We start from the raw sequence: 17,307 nt of genomic DNA on the forward strand, positions 1-17,307 counted from the left end.
AACCCCACATCATGTGATCACAGCTAACTCAGATTTTGGTGCAATTCATCCCGGTGGCTTACCTGCTGCTTCGTGGCTGTTTTTGACAATGTAGAGCAAAACCTGATGACACTGCAAACTCACAGAAAGCCAACCCAGCCTGAAAGCAACTTGAAAACTAATATTTTTCTATACAAACATTTACATATGACAAATATAGCCATTGATACTTTTCTTATTCATTTTAAATTTCCGTAAGCGTTATCAGCATCAAACATCTTCCACACTGATTGCTGTGGCCTATGCTTAACTTACCTAATAAAGTAGGCAACATTCAAATCCTCAAAACTTATCAAAATATAAATAGAAATTAGCAACCTTTTCTCAATACATTTTATTTTATGAACTGGATGCACTGAATTAAGTAACACAATACGAGGGGGTAGTATAGGCATTACATTATTTAACTATTTTAACTCTTTCAATATTTGAACACTTTTCTTACTGTGTTGTATAAGGAGTTTTCCAAAACATACATTGATCATAATTATTGATATTGAAAAAGCAGGTTCAAATGAAATTTATTCTACAAGCCATCAGATTTCTCAACATGACCAACAGGTTGCCAAGTTGGGGGGGGGGGGGGGGGGGGGGGGGGGAGATAGCTCAGGAGGTACAGCCGGTCATCAATGATGCCTGGCTCCCGCAGTCTGCATGCCAAATATCCTTGGGAAAGTTAATAACCCAAAGTTGGTCTCCGATGCATCCCTCAGAGTATGTGTGTGAATGTTAGCTAATAAGAACTAAAAGCAAAGAACAAAGTGCAATGAAGGATGCAAGAGTCTGCATATTGTGTGCTTATGTTTTTTATGTTGATGTGATTGATTTTGTTGTGGTGTGAACGAATGTCAGGTGACTTCTGCTGCAACCCTGGTATAGTATATAGCTTTGTTTAGAATTTTGCAATGATCACCAAATATAATTTTCAATATGTGATCATAGCCACAATGGCCAGCAGGTGTCCCTGTCAAGATGGCTGTAGAACTGATTTAAAACCTTGGCACAATCGCAGCGTAATTGCTTTGACTATTTCACTGATTCACAAAGGCTCACTTTACCTATCATGACTATTTAGTACCGCATTTGTATTAGCATTTTAGCAATTGGCATGGGTCGGCCAAATTCCTCCTTTCCGAGCAACAACAAGTAGAGTAGATTGCTGGATAGTGTAGTAGTAAGACTACACACCTTTGGAGCGGGTATCCAGTAAGGGTCCTGGATAGACCCATGTACTCTGTATGATTGTGTATGTGACAAATAAAGCTTGCTTGCCAGCTGCTCTATCATGCTGCTCCAAAAAAATATTTATACAAATCTTCTAAGCTAAACATCATTAAATAAGATAATGGAAAAAAAATTGTACAACTGCCACTGTTAATACAATGTATAGATTAATTATGGTAAGACTCCTATTTGAAAAACTGTTGGCATGTCTACAAATCTTATATTGATGCAGGTAAATATTGTCTTGCTGTTTATATTCAGATCTCATGAAAAGACTAGAAAAAAAATATCAGGTTATGGCGCAGGGTTTCTTAAGGTTTTGCAGTTAAGATGTACACAAAGTGTAGATTTAATACCAGTTGTTCAGAGAACATGATACACTATAAAAATAGTGCGTGTCAGTTATACTTAAACAGATACAAAGTTGACTGCGGACAGTAAAAATTAAGCAAAAATTAAACACCGACCTTCTATAATATGGGATTATTTCATAAAACTTAATTTATTCGGCATATAGACTATATACAATTTACAACCTCCTTTTCGTTTCTCAAAACAAGATTAAATGATCAAACAGCATGTGAATTGATTCTGAACTTACTTACAAAACTAATGAACCAGATGACTTTATAGTTTATTTTTCTAGTTTGCAAGTCGTGGCTATTGATCATTGATAAGATAAAGGGTAACGTTTGGAGCCTTGAATGTGATTTAATCACTTCTCTTAGCGTGCTAAGTAGCCCCTTAGTTATAGTGCTAGGGTGAGCTCCGTTCTTGTTAACGGGGCCAGTCAAGAGCTTAAGCTCCCCACCGCTTTCTTGCTTTGTTAACCCTCTGTACTATTGCAATAGCCACGGTGCACACGGGAAAAGTGTCTGGTTAGCGAATCCGTTAGCCTATTAGCTTAGCTTACCTATATACAATAGCAAAAGCTTTGCTTAAAGCTAATTTGCTAGCGCGCGCATCACCAAAATCCGAGCTACAAATTAGCTTTATAGTCACATAATGTGACCATTAAGCTGTAAATGGTACAAATTGCAAATTATGAACCGACACAGATTTCTGGCTATTTAACTGATACCAAGACTATACTGTATCTAAGTTGGCAACACAAAGTCCGGAGCTCTTGGATTCGACAAAGCTAGTTAGCAGTTCGTTACAGGAAACCACTCAGCGGAGCTATCTAGCAGGGTATCGCTAACACCTTTGTTTTTCTTGGCTAATTCTTAGTAATTTCAGAAACGGATAAAACCCATTTAGCAAACAATATTTACGCTTTATGGCAAACGTTTATGGAGACTGTGCCACTTACTTGAAATAAAAACGTACTCCAGCTCGGTTCCATTGCAACACTCGGGCTAAAATCTGAAGGAAGCCTATAAGGAATCTACAACAAAGCAGCTAAATATGGCAGCGACAACTTCCTGTAACCCCAAGGACTAAATCAAGTCCAATATACTTTTTTTAAACTTTACTTTAAACAATTCCCCTTTCATATAGTTCACATATATTTTGTCACTAGAGACTGAAAAAAAATGTTACAAGACAGATGTACTTAAACATGTGACATACGTGCTGCTGAATCAAACTGTGCTGTACGGACTATTTCGTTATATATCTCTCTCCTTCTCTCTCAGTCTTTATATGTACTGTTAATAGTAACAAATAACAAGTTATCTATCCTTTATTTATTCCATAATTTAATCCAATATCTCTGCCCCCTGCACAACTGCACCATAAACATAAATATGCAATATATGTTTCTATTGTAAATATTGTCTGTTTTCTATTATGTTACATTGAGAACTAATAAGTAACCAGGCTAGTATCAGCTTTACTGACCATAAATAACTACTGGTCAGTAAAGCTGGTTCTGATAGATGTTGAGGGCAATTCTTTTTATTCCTAAAAAATTCTTAAGTGAGTGAAGTAGGTGATTCACTCACTTGGGAATTGAGTGAACCCAGAATCTTCATTTCTAGCTTTTCTTGTTTACAAGCATCAGGACCAACTCATCTTGCTTGATGTTGACTTCATTCTTTGTTTCACAGTGCGTTTTTTGAGGATCAACTTTTCACAAAAGCGCGACATTGAGCGACGGATTCAGATCCAGAAAATTTGGAAGTTCATGTTGTTTTTTTGTTACACGCTCAGTGTGTAAAGGCCTTTAATCCAAAATTGATAGTTGAGTCTGAAATCAAACATGGCACAAATTCCTCTAATTAATCAACCATTTACTTGCCAAATGCTAAAAACTTATAAAAATTCTTTTCACTGCACTCCAAAGGCCATTAAAGGCCAAGAGTGTTGCAAAAAAGCGATACAAAATTCATAATTTTCCAGATCTGAATTTACTGTGTAACGTATATACAGAACTTAAGTCATTCTGTGATTTACTATAATAAATCACAGAATGCTCACTTACATGTTTAGCTTTTTTCACAGAACTCACAGAGAGTAACTGGTCTCAGAGCAGTGAAAGCAGAAACAGCCCAATAGATCCAAACCCAGGATTTTCATGTGAGGCAGCAGTGCTGACCACCTCACCAACAAATCAGCCAAATTTAAATCAGGCAATCTTCTGTTTTATTAGCTATAAGGTCACTTATCAATTATTTTTGAATAAATGTACTCAGTTCATTTTATTTTACTTTGATTTATGATGTTGTTCACATTTAGCTAACTGGGTATTTTAGTTTTATCCTGCTTTGCTGAAGCTAAATCAGCCTTTTTCTAAATCGGTATAAAATCATAAGTTAGTAACAAATTTGAGAACAAGACACAATTCATCGGAGAAGCTGCTCCTGAACACTTCTCCAGCACAATTATTTCCACTGTTAAGGCCCTTGTGACAAGAGAAGAGAGTCTGTGTTATGATCTACAGAGTCTGGGACTTGATTACATATGCAAAAACCAAAACATTTTTTTCCCTTTTGAACTCCGCTGCTGCATGCTATCAAAGGATACAACAGATGTGAACATACTGACTCCAGCTGAAACCTGCTATAGTCTAGAAAGTAACAAAATTTGTCTGTAACTTGTACTGTTCGAGGTGGTTCAAGCAGAGCCTTTGCAAAGACCTGCATTATGTTTACTTTCCAGCCTGTTCCATATGCTTTTTGTTTTACAGTTCCCGGGTGTTCAGAAAATGAGCCCACTCATTGTGCTTTGTTGTATTGTACATTGCCAGCCTTTTTGTAAAATAGCACAATGTCAGCTTCAGATAGACTGGCTTAATGTGTGTTCTCTCTTTCCACACTCAGCGGGATTCAATTCATCAACATTTTAAATCAAAAATAGCCATGCAAATGGTGCAGTAAAGGCTACATTATGCGGATTTATGCTGCAAACCTTAAGGTTAGGTGAGTTCAAATGGGATTCTATTGAGTTCAAATGCTGCTTTTTCATGGTTGTATTTTTTTAACACTTCTCTGAGTCTACTAAAAATGCACTAAAAAAGTATGTTATTGTCCAGGAAGAAAATTGAAAATGACCAAAATTTGGGTATCCTAAGGTCAAGTTTTCTCTATATGATTTGTTGTTATTCATATAAAGATTTTCAGTGAGACCTTTCAGTAGATTATAAATAATTTAAACATTTTAGAAAAAAATAACCACCATCAGAGTAAAGATAAATATGTAAATAGCTTTTTCTACAATAACAATAATGAGCTAAATACTGTAAAAAAAAAAAAAAAAAAGAATAAAAAAGATAAAAAAAAGAAAACTGAAATGAGTTCCTGTAAAATCCACTGTTTAGGGTTGAGAATGGTTCCTTGATATATTTCTTTTGAAGGGGGGGGGGGGGGGGGGGGGGGGGGGGAAGCACCATTACTATACAACAATAATATTACCAGTGTCAGACATTAGGTTTCACAATACTTCATTTGCTATAATGCTTTATTGATTTGCCTGAGCATGCATGATCAGTAATGTGGTTAAGCTGCTGAATACGCTTAATGAACCAGTCCTATATTTTAACAAGTAAAAGTGTTTTGGGTGAAGATGTAAAACAGATAAAACAAAAACCTTTGGCCATTTGATTTTATTTTAAATTTTTGTCTGCTTGTAAATTTAAATTTCCAAAAAACCCTAACCCTAGCCCTAAACTAATAAAACTGAGAGTTTTATACAAAGATTCTAGGTTTGACAGCCGCAGTTAAGAGCAAAGATGATAGACAGAAAATTGTAAAATATAAAACAATAGTCACATCACTGAGATCAATGAAAAATACTCCCAGGTACTATATTCATCACATAAAAGTTGGGGAATGAAACAGTTCAGTGTCCCACTTGCAAAACGGAATAAAAAATACAGTCCAAATTTCAACAGAGAACAGCAGTTGTCCCCCCAGACTCAACACCCTATACGTAATAGGCTGACAGTCACCAATATTAATTATATATTTCACAGAATAACAGCAAATGATTACTATAAACTGTTTTAATCTAAGCCATCTTGAGTCTGGGGCACATACCTGCAGACAGAAAAATATGACAGCACTGTTTTCAGTGTGGAATATAAACAGTGTAGATTATGAGTACAGTCAGATACACCTGCCCTCAATTAACTCAAGCCAATCACAGCGATTGGCTGACCAATTGTGAAACACACAAAGCCATTTCCCACAGCAAATATGGAGATGAGTTTATGAAGGTGAGTTGCTACATAGGCTGCACTGTAGTCGACCATGTTACAAGAGAAATGCACAACATTTCCCTCTGAAATGAAGTGCAGCAGAAGTAGAAATTAACACATTAAGTACATATTTAAGACATATTTAGATATTTTCATATTTAAGTGTAAGTTCTTCAAATTTGTACCTAAATACAGTTTTCAATAAATGAACTTAGTTACGGTGACAAACCACTCAGAACTGTTGGAAGGTCTCTTTCTGCTCTCTAAAACAGATGTTTCTAAAAGCATAATTGTGATCCTGAGATGCTTCAACAAACTTGACTGTAACAAATATATTTATATATTTCAATTGTTAAGTGATAACAAAAAAGTGTTTTTACATGGCAAATGCTTTATTGTATATATAATGTATTTAAAATCTAATATATAATATATTATAATGTAATATATACAGTAGTGAGTTAATATAAGTTAATATATTTTCCAGAGTTTTCAGCTACATATCAGAGACTTCATCAGTGAATAATATTACTGCTTATCATTTTACCAAGAAATTGGCAATAGGTTTAAGCTAGTATATATTACTTCAGTCAGTTGAACCTAGTCTGAGTACACCCTAAGTTGCCCTATTATTAATAGCCTCTTTTACTTTCTGTCTAAGATTAAGCCATGGGTGACTGGTCCATACTTGGTCGCTTTCTGTCTGAGGTCCAGAACCACTCTACAGTGATAGGCAAGATCTGGCTCACTATGTTGCTCATTTTCCGCATTCTGCTGGTAGCCTTGGTGGGTGATGCTGTCTACAGTGACGAGCAGTCCAAATTCACCTGTAACACCCAACAGCCTGGATGCAACAACGTCTGTTATGACACATTTGCTCCTGTTTCACATCTACGGTTCTGGGTCTTCCAAATTGTACTCGTCTCTACTCCATCTATTTTCTACATAGTTTTTGTACTGCATAAGATTGCCAAGGATGAGAAGCTTGATGGCCAGAGGACACAGCTGCTATCCCAGAGAGTTCCCAAACAAAGGTCCGGGGAAATTAGGAAAGATGGCATGGAAGCAATAAAGGTCAACATCCCCACTTACTACCCTCATTACAGTGGGGAATGGAATACAAGTGAGAGGGAAGATGTAAAGAAAAGCCTTCTGGAAGAAGCTTATGATGAAATGGGAGAGGACCCCACCCAGCAGTCCAACCAGGTTCTTCTTATTTACATTCTTCATGTATTACTACGATCTGTACTGGAGATCACCTTCCTGGTCGGCCAGTACTTCTTGTTTGGGTTTGAAGTGCCTCACCTGTATCGCTGTGACTCGTATCCTTGCCCTACTCGTACAGACTGCTTTGTATCACGTGCCACTGAGAAGACCATCTTCCTGAACTTTATGTTCAGCATCAGCTTGGGCTGTTTCATCCTTAACATTGCAGAGCTCCACTACCTGGGGTGGATTTATATTTTTCGCATACTCTGCTCAGCTTGCTCCACCTGCTGCCGTCAGGAGCAGAATCCTGTCAAATTATACTCAAACCATAACCCCCTGATGCTGCAACTCAGGCATTCTGTGAGGGGTCAGGTGTTTCTGCAGACTCAAGCAACCATGGCCCAGGAAAAGAAAGGAAGCCTACTTGGACATGCCCCAGCTATCTCGTTTGAAACAGACTCAACTGTGGAATGCACCTCCAAGAGAAGTCCAGACAGCAAAGACAAAGTAAAAGTTAAACTGGCTAATATGGCCAGGCTGGGATGGACTAGGAAGTCTTGGCTATGAGAGAGAAATTTTTTGTATTTGTATTAGCTTTGTAAAAAAAAAAAACAACAAAAAAAAAAACGGACTGAAAAGGGAACTAAGGCCTAGCGTACCCCTTTTTTAAAAATTGCTTTTCATTTAAATAATTGAATATATTATGGGAGGGACTTTCTGTGTGGGACTCTACTATTAGTTTTAGCTATTGTGAAATCTAGTGCTCTAAAGTAACCCAGCTAATACCTCTTAAACACCAAAAGTACATCATTATGCAAAGAACACTTTGTTTGGAAACCTGGAGTCATGGAATGATATTACTAGACATGTAATAACTCATAACTGGACCAGGGAAATTTCATTTGCAGTATCTTGTATCTAAAACTTTATTATTTTAACATTTTGAGATCCAAGAGTTCAAAAACTATGAAAAAAAAACCACAATGCAAATGATACAATCACTATATACAATTGACAGTTGCAAGTTTCACAAACACATGTATAAAAAGTTAAAAATGTGAAATTTGGTGAATTGCTAATGCTAATTTAAATCTGTATGTACAACTTTGCTCCACTTTGGATTTAAAGCGTGTGTAGATTTTTATTATTGGAGTGTATAGTAGGTGAATGTTGAGGGGGCTGTAATCTGCATTGTCAATGGGCTTCTTAGAATTGTTATAGATTGCCTTGTGTTGCTCCTTATATGTATTTATTTAAGTATGTTTCTGTTGCACTATCCAGTGAAACGTCACTTATTCCTTTTGCACTTTGTAAACCTTGGCAATCACCAGAAATAAAATGTTGCTTTATGTTACTTCTGTCTTCAGTGTACTGCATTTGAGTGCACAATTAAACCCTACATTCCACACAACAGTTCATGTCAATATCTAATGGTTGTCTAATTTGGGCCTTCAGGCACTACTGCATTACACACATGCATCTGAATTGAAATTCACTATCGTAACTCAGGAACACCTAAAAATTGTGGTCAGTGTAATCGTTTGTTGCTGCATGTAGAAATTTAATTTTAAAATTTAAAAAAAGAACTTTTAGCTGCTCCCTTTTGACAGTGGGTTGCCACAGAAGGTAGCTTCACATACTTGATTTTCTTTTTTAGACGAAATGCCCTTCCTGACAAACATGGACTGAAGTACTGTGGCAGTCCAGATGAGTCATGAAATAAAGAGTTTTGTGCTTTCATCATGAATTGTACAATAAAGTACATTAGTAAATTCATTTAAATTCTAAATTCTAAATTAATCTCTTAATTTTTTATTTTTCTAATTTTTAATTAAAAAGCTGATTTTCAAAGTCTTTTTGAAAATGCAATTTAAAAAGAGAAAATAATAAATGGATATAAAAAAACAGACAGACAGACTTCATTAATCCCTGAGGGAAGTTGAGTTGTCAAAGCAGCATACATACAACAAAAGTCAAGAACCCATATAAAATGAAGTAATAAAACATTTATCAATAGATAAATATTATAAACTGGACTGGACTCATAATTCAGACGCCTTCTACAGGCAAGTAGTGCGGAGACTCAGGTCTTTTGGAGTGAAGGGCCCACTCCTGAAGACCTTCTATGACTCTGTGGTGGCCTCAGCCATCTTTTACGGTGTGGTCTGCTGGGGCAGCAGTATTTCTGCTGGGGACAGGAAGAGATTGAACAGGCTGATCAGAAGGACCAGCTCTGTTCTAGGATGCCCTCTGGACCCAGTGGAGGTGGTGAGTGACAGGAGAATGGTGGCTAAGCTGTCATCCCTGTTGGACAACATCTCCCACCCCATACAGGAGACTGACAGCACTGAGCAGCTCCTTCAGTGACTGCGGCACCCACGGTGTGGGACGGAGAGATTTCGCAGGTCTTTCCTCCCCACTGCTGTCAGACTCCACAATAAAGACTTTAACTGATCAAACACACACATCCACACATGTGCAATAACACTAAGTGCAATAATCTTTTCTGGCATCGTTGTATTTTACTCAATTGTATATAGCATCTTATCTTATTCTATTCTATTGTGTACAGTTGTGTACAGTATCTTATTGATATCTTATTCCAATGTTTTTTTTTCTAATGTTTCTATGTAACTTTGCACTGTCCACTGCTGTAACAAAACAAATTTCCCACGCATGGGAGTAATAAAGGTTATCTTATCTTGTCTTATCTTATCTTAAGATAAATATAGATATAGTTAACCTTCCTGTTGTGTTCGGGTCAAATCCGACCAATTTACAAATGAAAAAACTCATAAATATTGTGTTTTACATCCGATTACCTCGAGTCCTTATGACATCCTCACCACTATGCACTTGAACATATAAAAGTGATGAGCACCTCTTTCGTTGAATTTTGAGTGTTTTAATCAACTTTGTTAGATCTGTGGTGTTCCCGGTCAGAAAAGTGACCGCCATAGCAAATGAATGGAAATCCACCTATGGGAATCCTAGGGAACAATATGAGAACAGCCCCGCAAAGGGTGGAGACTGAGCAATACTGGAAGAGCATTAAGAAGGACGAAACCCATAATGGCAATGCTCAGTGGCTAGTGGATCTAAAGAGCAGACCTCCAGTATGAAGAGTGGGACAGCATCAGGCCCTGACATAGTTCATGGCTACTGGCTGAAGAAGCTGACTGCACTCCGTGAACTTCTGGCAGCACAAATGAACCAGCTGCTAGTCGATGAGACACCTGGAATGGCTAACCGAAGCCCGGACGGTCCTGATCCCCAAGGACCTCCGGAAGGGTCCCATCCAACTACCGGCCACTAACCAGCCTCAGTACTATATGGAAGCTCCTGTCAGGCATCATAGGAGCTAAGATGAACTTGCACATGGTTCAATACATGAGCGGGGCACAGAAAGGAATTGGCAATACCAGCTACAGGTAGACTGAGCAGTCAGCTGAGACTACAAGACTAGACTGACCAACCTGTGCACTGCCTGGATTGATTTCATTTCAATTCAATTCAATTCAATTCAATTCAATTCAATTCAATTCAATTTATATAGCACAATAACAGCCACCTCAAGGCGCTTTATATTGTACAGTAGATCGTACAATAATAGATACAAAGAAAAACCCAACAATCATGTGACCACCTATGAGCAAGCACTTTGACGACAGTGGGAAGGAAAAACTCACTTTTAACAAGAAGAAACGTCGGGCAGAACCAGGCTCAGAGAGGGGCGGTCGGCGGTCATCTGCTGCGACCGGTTGGGGTGAGAGAAGGAAAACAGGATAAAGACAGGTCCAAGCCAGCTCCGATCAGCCAGAACCCTATTACCATGGTTCAGAATAGGTAGATATCTTCAGCACTCAGGCTCACCCAAGCCCAAACTTCTCGTTGAGAAAGGGGTGTCAATTGCATTTAGGGACCAGTTGATCCAATCCATAATTCCTCTTTTAGGTTTTAGAGAACAGACTGTGAGAGAATGTTCCAGGGAAAAGTAATACAAAAAACACGAGACTAGACAAGGACATAAGAGGCTAAGCATGGAAGCTAAGGGAGAGGAGGAGGAGGAGAGGAGAAAAGTGTGACCGCCTTCGTCAAGAGCAAGAGCAGATATGGTTTCATGTAAGGAAACCCAAAGTTCCCTAAGGTGGAACCTGTGAACTTCGAATTTAGTTGATTTCCAAAGGCGTTCTACTTTCCTACAGATTCTTTTGACCTTCCTTACGTCATCATTTATCCATGGATGAGCTCTTTTTGAGGCAACAATGACAGATTTCATAGGTGCCACTGAATTTAAAATTTCCAAGCAGTGATTGTTAAAACACTGTGTAGCAACATCAGCATCAGTGCAGCCACTGATCACATGAGGGTCCAACATATTAGAAAACTTCAAAGCAACATCCTGATTTATGAACCGCTTATGGAACATGAGATTAGAAGGTGGTGTGTACAGAGGGAAGCTAAGATTAAAAGTAACACAGGAATGGTTACTCACTTGTACGTCCTTAACACACACATTAGTTATGTCTAAGCCAAGAGAAAACACAAGGTCCAAGGTGTGGCCTTTAACATGGGTGGGTCCAGAGACATGCTGAATAAAATTAAAAGAGTCTGTAATGGATAGAAAGTCAGAGGCCATGCTACAGCTAAGATCATCCACGTGGAGGTTGAAATCCCCAATCATTAAGACCTTCTCAAGTTTAATAATGGAAGATAAAAAGTCGGTAAAATCTTGAATAAAAACACCAGCGGGGCCGGGATCAAATGGCCAGAAGGCAACATTGCAGACATAGAGGACAGCTACCTGGGGATCCCACAGGCAAATGGGAACCATGAAGAGGCCGCTAAGAAAGCTGCAACCAGAGGGTCAGAGGGCCTGCAGAGGGTCAGGCAACTCTTGAGGAGTCAGCTGAACAGTAAGAACAAGATCCGGGCTATCAACACCTATGCCTTGCCCATGATCAGGTACTCTGCTGGGATAATAAGCTAGCCAAAAGAGGAGATAGAACCCACTGATATCAAGAGAAGGAAGCACCTTACCATGCATGAAGGGTTTCATCCCAAGTCCAGCATCGTGAGGCTGTACATTTCAGTGGATTTTCTATCACATACATTGTGTTAGCTCCGTGCATAAACTGGCAGTCTGTCCTGCCTTTGCCCTGTGGCAGCTGGGATAGTCAACCCCCCTGCAGCATTGACACATTGTATTCCAATTGTGTAATCGGATCATTTGTGAACTCAAAGTATCTAATCAAAATGTAAGTAATTACCAATTATAACAATGAGAAAACAAACATAAGAAGTAATTGTGTCACATAAAACTGACAAACAAGGATAGCTACATGTTGTTAGGTGAAATAAAAGTGGACAGATTACTCAGACAACCACAACTGGAGTGAAACAGGTTTTTTTTTTACAGTGTAGTCATGGGAAACACAAGATGGTGAGGCGAGGGAGATGTGCTGGTGGGAAACTCTAACTATCTAGAGAGGGAAAAGGAGCATGAGGTTTGCGAGTAAACGAAACAGGGCATAGGAGAGCAGTTTACGTACCTGAGGAGAGCTTACTTGTCACATGTTTACTCTGTACTGGGGCAAGGGCAGGGAGCCGTGGTGGAGACAGACGTGGTCCAGTGATCATGCGGGTGAGCTGGGTTGCGGGGTCCTGAGTTGATGTATCCAAAGCATAGTAGAGCTGGCAGATGGGGAAGTCAAGCTGGCAGGAAACACAGAATGAGGGAATCCATGAATACCTTGATGAACGTAGTTAAATATAAAGACGGCTGGCTCATTACCACTTAGGCTAAGAAAATAATCTGATACTTGCTCTTTAAATAGCCCATCTGATGATGTTCCACAGATGTGCCTAGAGAACCCTGAGGATCATTGCCTCGCCTACCTGCTCCAAAAAAGGAAATGCAAGCACACATGCCATCCCAGCTCCTAACACATGTAGTCTGAAAAACAGCAGTTTTGTCAAGTTTGCAGGTATATCAGTACGACACATTCCTACATAGAAAAAACTCTTTAAAGTCTCTAATTCAGTGAACCTCGATTAGTTCAGCCTGTTTGGATAAATACAGTTAGTTGATGTATGATCTTAACTGCTTCAGCAGTTCCAGTTCAGGATCACAGTGAGGCTGCAGCTGGATATGTTAAATAAGCTTTACAAAATTTAACAATAAACCTGCATCCATGTGTTTTATTGTCCACGGGATGAGAAAATCAAAATGGTAAACTGTAAATAACTGTGGAATATGTGAATACATGTTTGTGTGCCTCCAACCATTCAGAGTTCCTCCAGCCTCCTCTGAAAGGATGCACTGAAAGGCTCCCCTACCAGTTTATAGCAGAACCATTAAGGATGCTGAACTGCATGATGGCCTTACTCCTGAGAAGCCATCCTGTTATTGAAGGAACCAATTAGAAGCTATTTTCAAAGCAGCTGAGCAGATTTCATCTCAGGTAAGTGATTAACAGTTTGTTCATTTGTTCTGCCACTTAAAATACATTCTTAAATGTACTTTAAGTGTCTGGATCAGGAGTGGGCAACTCCAGGCCTGGAGGGCCGGTGTCCTGCAGGTTTTAGATGTGTCCTTGATCCAACACAGCTGATTTAAATTGCTAAATTACCTCCTCAACACGTCTTGAAGTTCTCCAGAGACCTGGTAATGAACTAATCATTTGATTCTGGTGTGTTGACACATGGGTGAGATCTAAAACCTGCAGGACACCAGCACTCGAGGAGTTGCCTACCCCTGGTCTAGATTAATGTTATTCACGAGAATTCATTCAGAAAATCCTTGCAGAATTTGAGGTTGGTAGATTGGTTACCATACAGCAAACTAGCTATTCCCACTGAATTTTGAAGGGTAGTAGTAGAGTAAAGAGTAAGACAGTTTAAGCTATTCTTGTAAACCACTGCTATTTACTCACCAGCACCTTAGAACGTTCAAAAATTTGGTATTGGGTGGACAAAATTCCACAAGCAATTCCAATTCGCAACAGTCCTTTAAGTTTCAATGGAGCAGAAAATGTCTAATTTTTGAGAGCTGCCTGTGTGTACCTTGTAGAGTTGGAAATGGAGGTGGCTGACCTCGAGACTGGGAAATCAGGTGCAGTAGTGGTAAAAGTGTTTGTGCAATTTAACAGATGCAAATTTATCTGGTAGTAATGGTAAGAGAGCAGCTGTACCTGTAATAGAGCATGAGTTAACAGGATTTTCCTGCATTTCTAGAACTAATTTTGGTAAATAGACTTGTTCTTATATAACATTTTACTATTCTACCTGAGCACCCAAAGCATTTTTATACAACATGCTCCATTCACCCAAGCACTTTTTCTGTATGCTTCTTTATTTCTATGCTAGCTCTTAGTGCTTCCTATCTAATATTCACACACATTATTAATCTTATGGATGCTTCGATGAGCAACTTGGGGTTAGTATCTTGCCCAAGGATATTTGACATTCAGACTGGGAGCAGCCAAGGACTGAACTAGTAGATGACTTGCTCTACTTCCTAGCACCCAAATAATGAACAACAATGGTTCTTTCCTTGTATTGGGTACCTTTTTATGCTTGAGTAATTCATAGGCCAGCAGGTCATTTACTAATCAGAAGACTCATGATTTGACCCCTGGCTGCTCCTTGGGCTCTCTGATGCATTAATCGGAATATGAATGTGTAAGACAGACAGATGATAGAAAGCACTTCCTTCATACAAAAAAAGTTGTTGTATGAATGGGTGAATGAGAGATGTTGTACAAAAAACGCTTTGACAATAAAAAACCACCCTTTTCCCTGAAAAGTGTCAGGCACAAGGCCTGGACTAAATGAATGGCCTAAATAAATGGCCTCCACTCTGGAACAAAGTGCCTGCTTCCTGCCTGTTTAGAATGTCATCATTGAAAGAGTTGCCACTGGTCTGTAGGTTTAACTAGACTGCAGAGTCTCTTCTATATTGTGCTCTTTAGCCAAAGGTTGTTTGGTTTGAAATCCACAGAGATGCAGTGTTTTGAGAAAATTATGTCTCTGTTCCAATGCCCCTGGCACATAAGGGATCACTAAAAGTTTTTGTTTAGATTGTTGTTCTCTCCTGGAGCATTCCTTAGGTACCTTTCCAGCTTTGTCTGGCTGGGATAACTACACTTACTCAGATATGATGTTCTTCTACTTCCCTGGCCGCTGTCGCTGTGGGAATTTTGTTAGCTCTATGTTATAGCGTCCTGATGACACCCAATTTCTGCACCAGTGGATCATTAGATTCAAACGTTACATTCTGATCTGTATGGTAGGCGCCCAGGACTAGGTCTGTTTACATTATATGTGCTTCTCTTAGGTAGTATCATTAGAAGGTGGTAGAAGTAGTATCAGCTTCAAGTTTGGGTTTAGGAGACAGACACCCTCTCTACTTTTAAGATTTACCTTTAAACTTTCCTTTTTGCTGAAGCATATAGTTAGGGTTGGATCAGGTGACCCTAAACCCACCCTTAGTTACGCAATAGGTCTAGGCTGCTGGGGGATTCCCATGATACACTGTTTCTTCTTCAGTCCCCTTTTTCACTCGATATGCATTTGTTTATACACCTCTATGTACTTGATTATTAGTTATTATTTATCTCTGGCTTTCTTCCACAGTATATCTTTGTCCTGTCTTCCTCCCCTGGCAGCGCTGTCTGAGGGCAGAAAAAGGTCTAAAAAGGCAGGATCACCGATGGCAAGGATCCACCACATCTAAGATCTAACCCGTACACACATGCCACGTATTTTAACCACTTCTACAGCCCTTCTGTTTCGAAAGATTCCAAGGTGGATCACGTCGATGCAGTTCCTCTGGTACCAACACCAGAGGTGGTGGGAGTCCTCCAAATCGCTGGCAATGCAGGGGAGGATCAGCATTGAGTCACGGATATTAACCTCCTAGGACCTGGCATCCACCTATGTGGACATCACATTTTGGGCCTGGTACCCACTTACGAGGACGTTATACTGCCACTGTTCTATCAAAATTTAAAATGAATGTCCTCATATGTGGATCTAATTTTTCTCAGGAACAAAAATCAGGTAAAAAAAAAAAAAAAAAAATCTTGTAATTCTTTGTTTTTACATTCATCGGGTCCCAATCAGACGAATTGGCAAATAGAAATTAAAAATGAACCGAGAGATGGCACCATCTTGGACTTTTAAATATTACCAATACTTTTGGAAAAGCTAGCTTGTCATTTTTCATATTCTCCCTGCTCAACCTGATGTTTATCTATTTTGATGTGATCAGTGATTGTGGTACATCCTGACATTTGATTTTCACCCAGGTGTCATCCACGTACCCAAACCAATGCGTTTTTTTTGGTTTTCTAGAATAGGACAACAGAGCCCTGTTTTCCACTGAGAAGCTGAACAGGTATATCTAACAAAGTGGCTATTGAGTTTATATCAGGCTAAAACCAGCAGTAGTTTACAAACAGTGGACAAACATTCTATGTCCCCAAATAAAGACAGGTCCGGCCAAGTGAGTGCTTTTAGTTCAAACTGTTTTCCTCTTTCTCAGTCTGTACATCCTCGATTTCTTTCCTTGTAACTTGTCCCTCTCCTCGAGGTTTGGAAGGTGCAAAGAAGACATAAGAAACAGGCAGAGTTAACAGGAATTAATGCCATCCTTTTGTTGCAGCTAAATTATGTCAAAAGATGAATGGCACAGCTGCATTAAAACTATTGCATTGTTTCTCTGCATTTTGTGTTTTTTGGCATAACTGAACTGATGATATGCTTTATTTTAAGGGCGACTTTTAATTAAACTCTCAGTGTAGTACCATCTTACAAAAGACCCAATAATTTCTCTCACACACAAAATGAAGGCCAAAGTTTAAAGGCAGTTGATCATCTTAACAACCAAAACAACTTATAGATATGATAAAGTAGCTGTTGGCATAGTTCTCCCGAATTCAAGCTGTAAGACTATTTTATATATTTAAAGTTAATGTGCAAAGGATGCACCCTGTGCATACTCGCTTCCTCCTCTGTCCACGTGGTGCTTGTAGGTATTGAGGCATCATTCAACATGTTACGCAGAAATTAATTTCCAGGTCAGCAAGAAGGCAAGATAGATGAGGTGCAAACCACAAAAACTAAAAAAAACTTGGGAAATTTCAGATCAGAAAAGTTCAAAACTATTACAATAATTTCACAACAATTCTACA

At 38.9% G+C, this 17,307-nt stretch overlaps 2 protein-coding genes across 6 annotated transcripts in view; one reads left to right on the top strand and one right to left on the bottom strand.

The window, feature by feature from the left end:
- vezf1b (vascular endothelial zinc finger 1b) overlaps window positions 1-2,713 on the bottom strand; it is a 37,048-nt gene extending 34,335 nt beyond the window's left edge. For all 4 annotated transcript variants that reach the window (XM_004572484.3, XM_004572481.3, XM_004572483.3 and 1 more), the window contains exon 1: window positions 2,576-2,713. In XM_004572484.3, the coding sequence (XP_004572541.1) occupies window positions 2,576-2,608 (33 nt within the window). In that variant the 5' untranslated portion in view covers window positions 2,609-2,713. The remainder of the gene's footprint in view (window positions 1-2,575) is intronic.
- Window positions 2,714-4,490: 1,777 nt separating this feature from the next.
- LOC101469270 (gap junction delta-2 protein) lies at window positions 4,491-8,459 on the top strand. Of its 2 annotated transcripts, none has more exons than XM_076892134.1 (2): window positions 4,491-4,620; window positions 6,564-8,459. In XM_076892134.1, the coding sequence occupies exon 2, from the start codon at window positions 6,572-6,574 to the stop codon at window positions 7,676-7,678; it is 1,107 nt and encodes a 368-aa protein (XP_076748249.1). In that variant the 5' UTR covers window positions 4,491-4,620; window positions 6,564-6,571; the 3' UTR covers window positions 7,679-8,459. The 2 variants fall into 2 exon arrangements, with proteins under 2 accessions (XP_076748249.1, XP_012780523.1); XM_012925069.2 differs by having other exon boundaries at window positions 4,492-4,625.
- The last annotated feature ends 8,848 nt before the right edge of the window (window positions 8,460-17,307 follow it).

The sequence above is a fragment of the Maylandia zebra genome, linkage group LG14 (assembly GCF_041146795.1).
Source record: "Maylandia zebra isolate NMK-2024a linkage group LG14, Mzebra_GT3a, whole genome shotgun sequence".
NCBI lineage: Eukaryota > Metazoa > Chordata > Actinopteri > Cichliformes > Cichlidae > Maylandia > Maylandia zebra.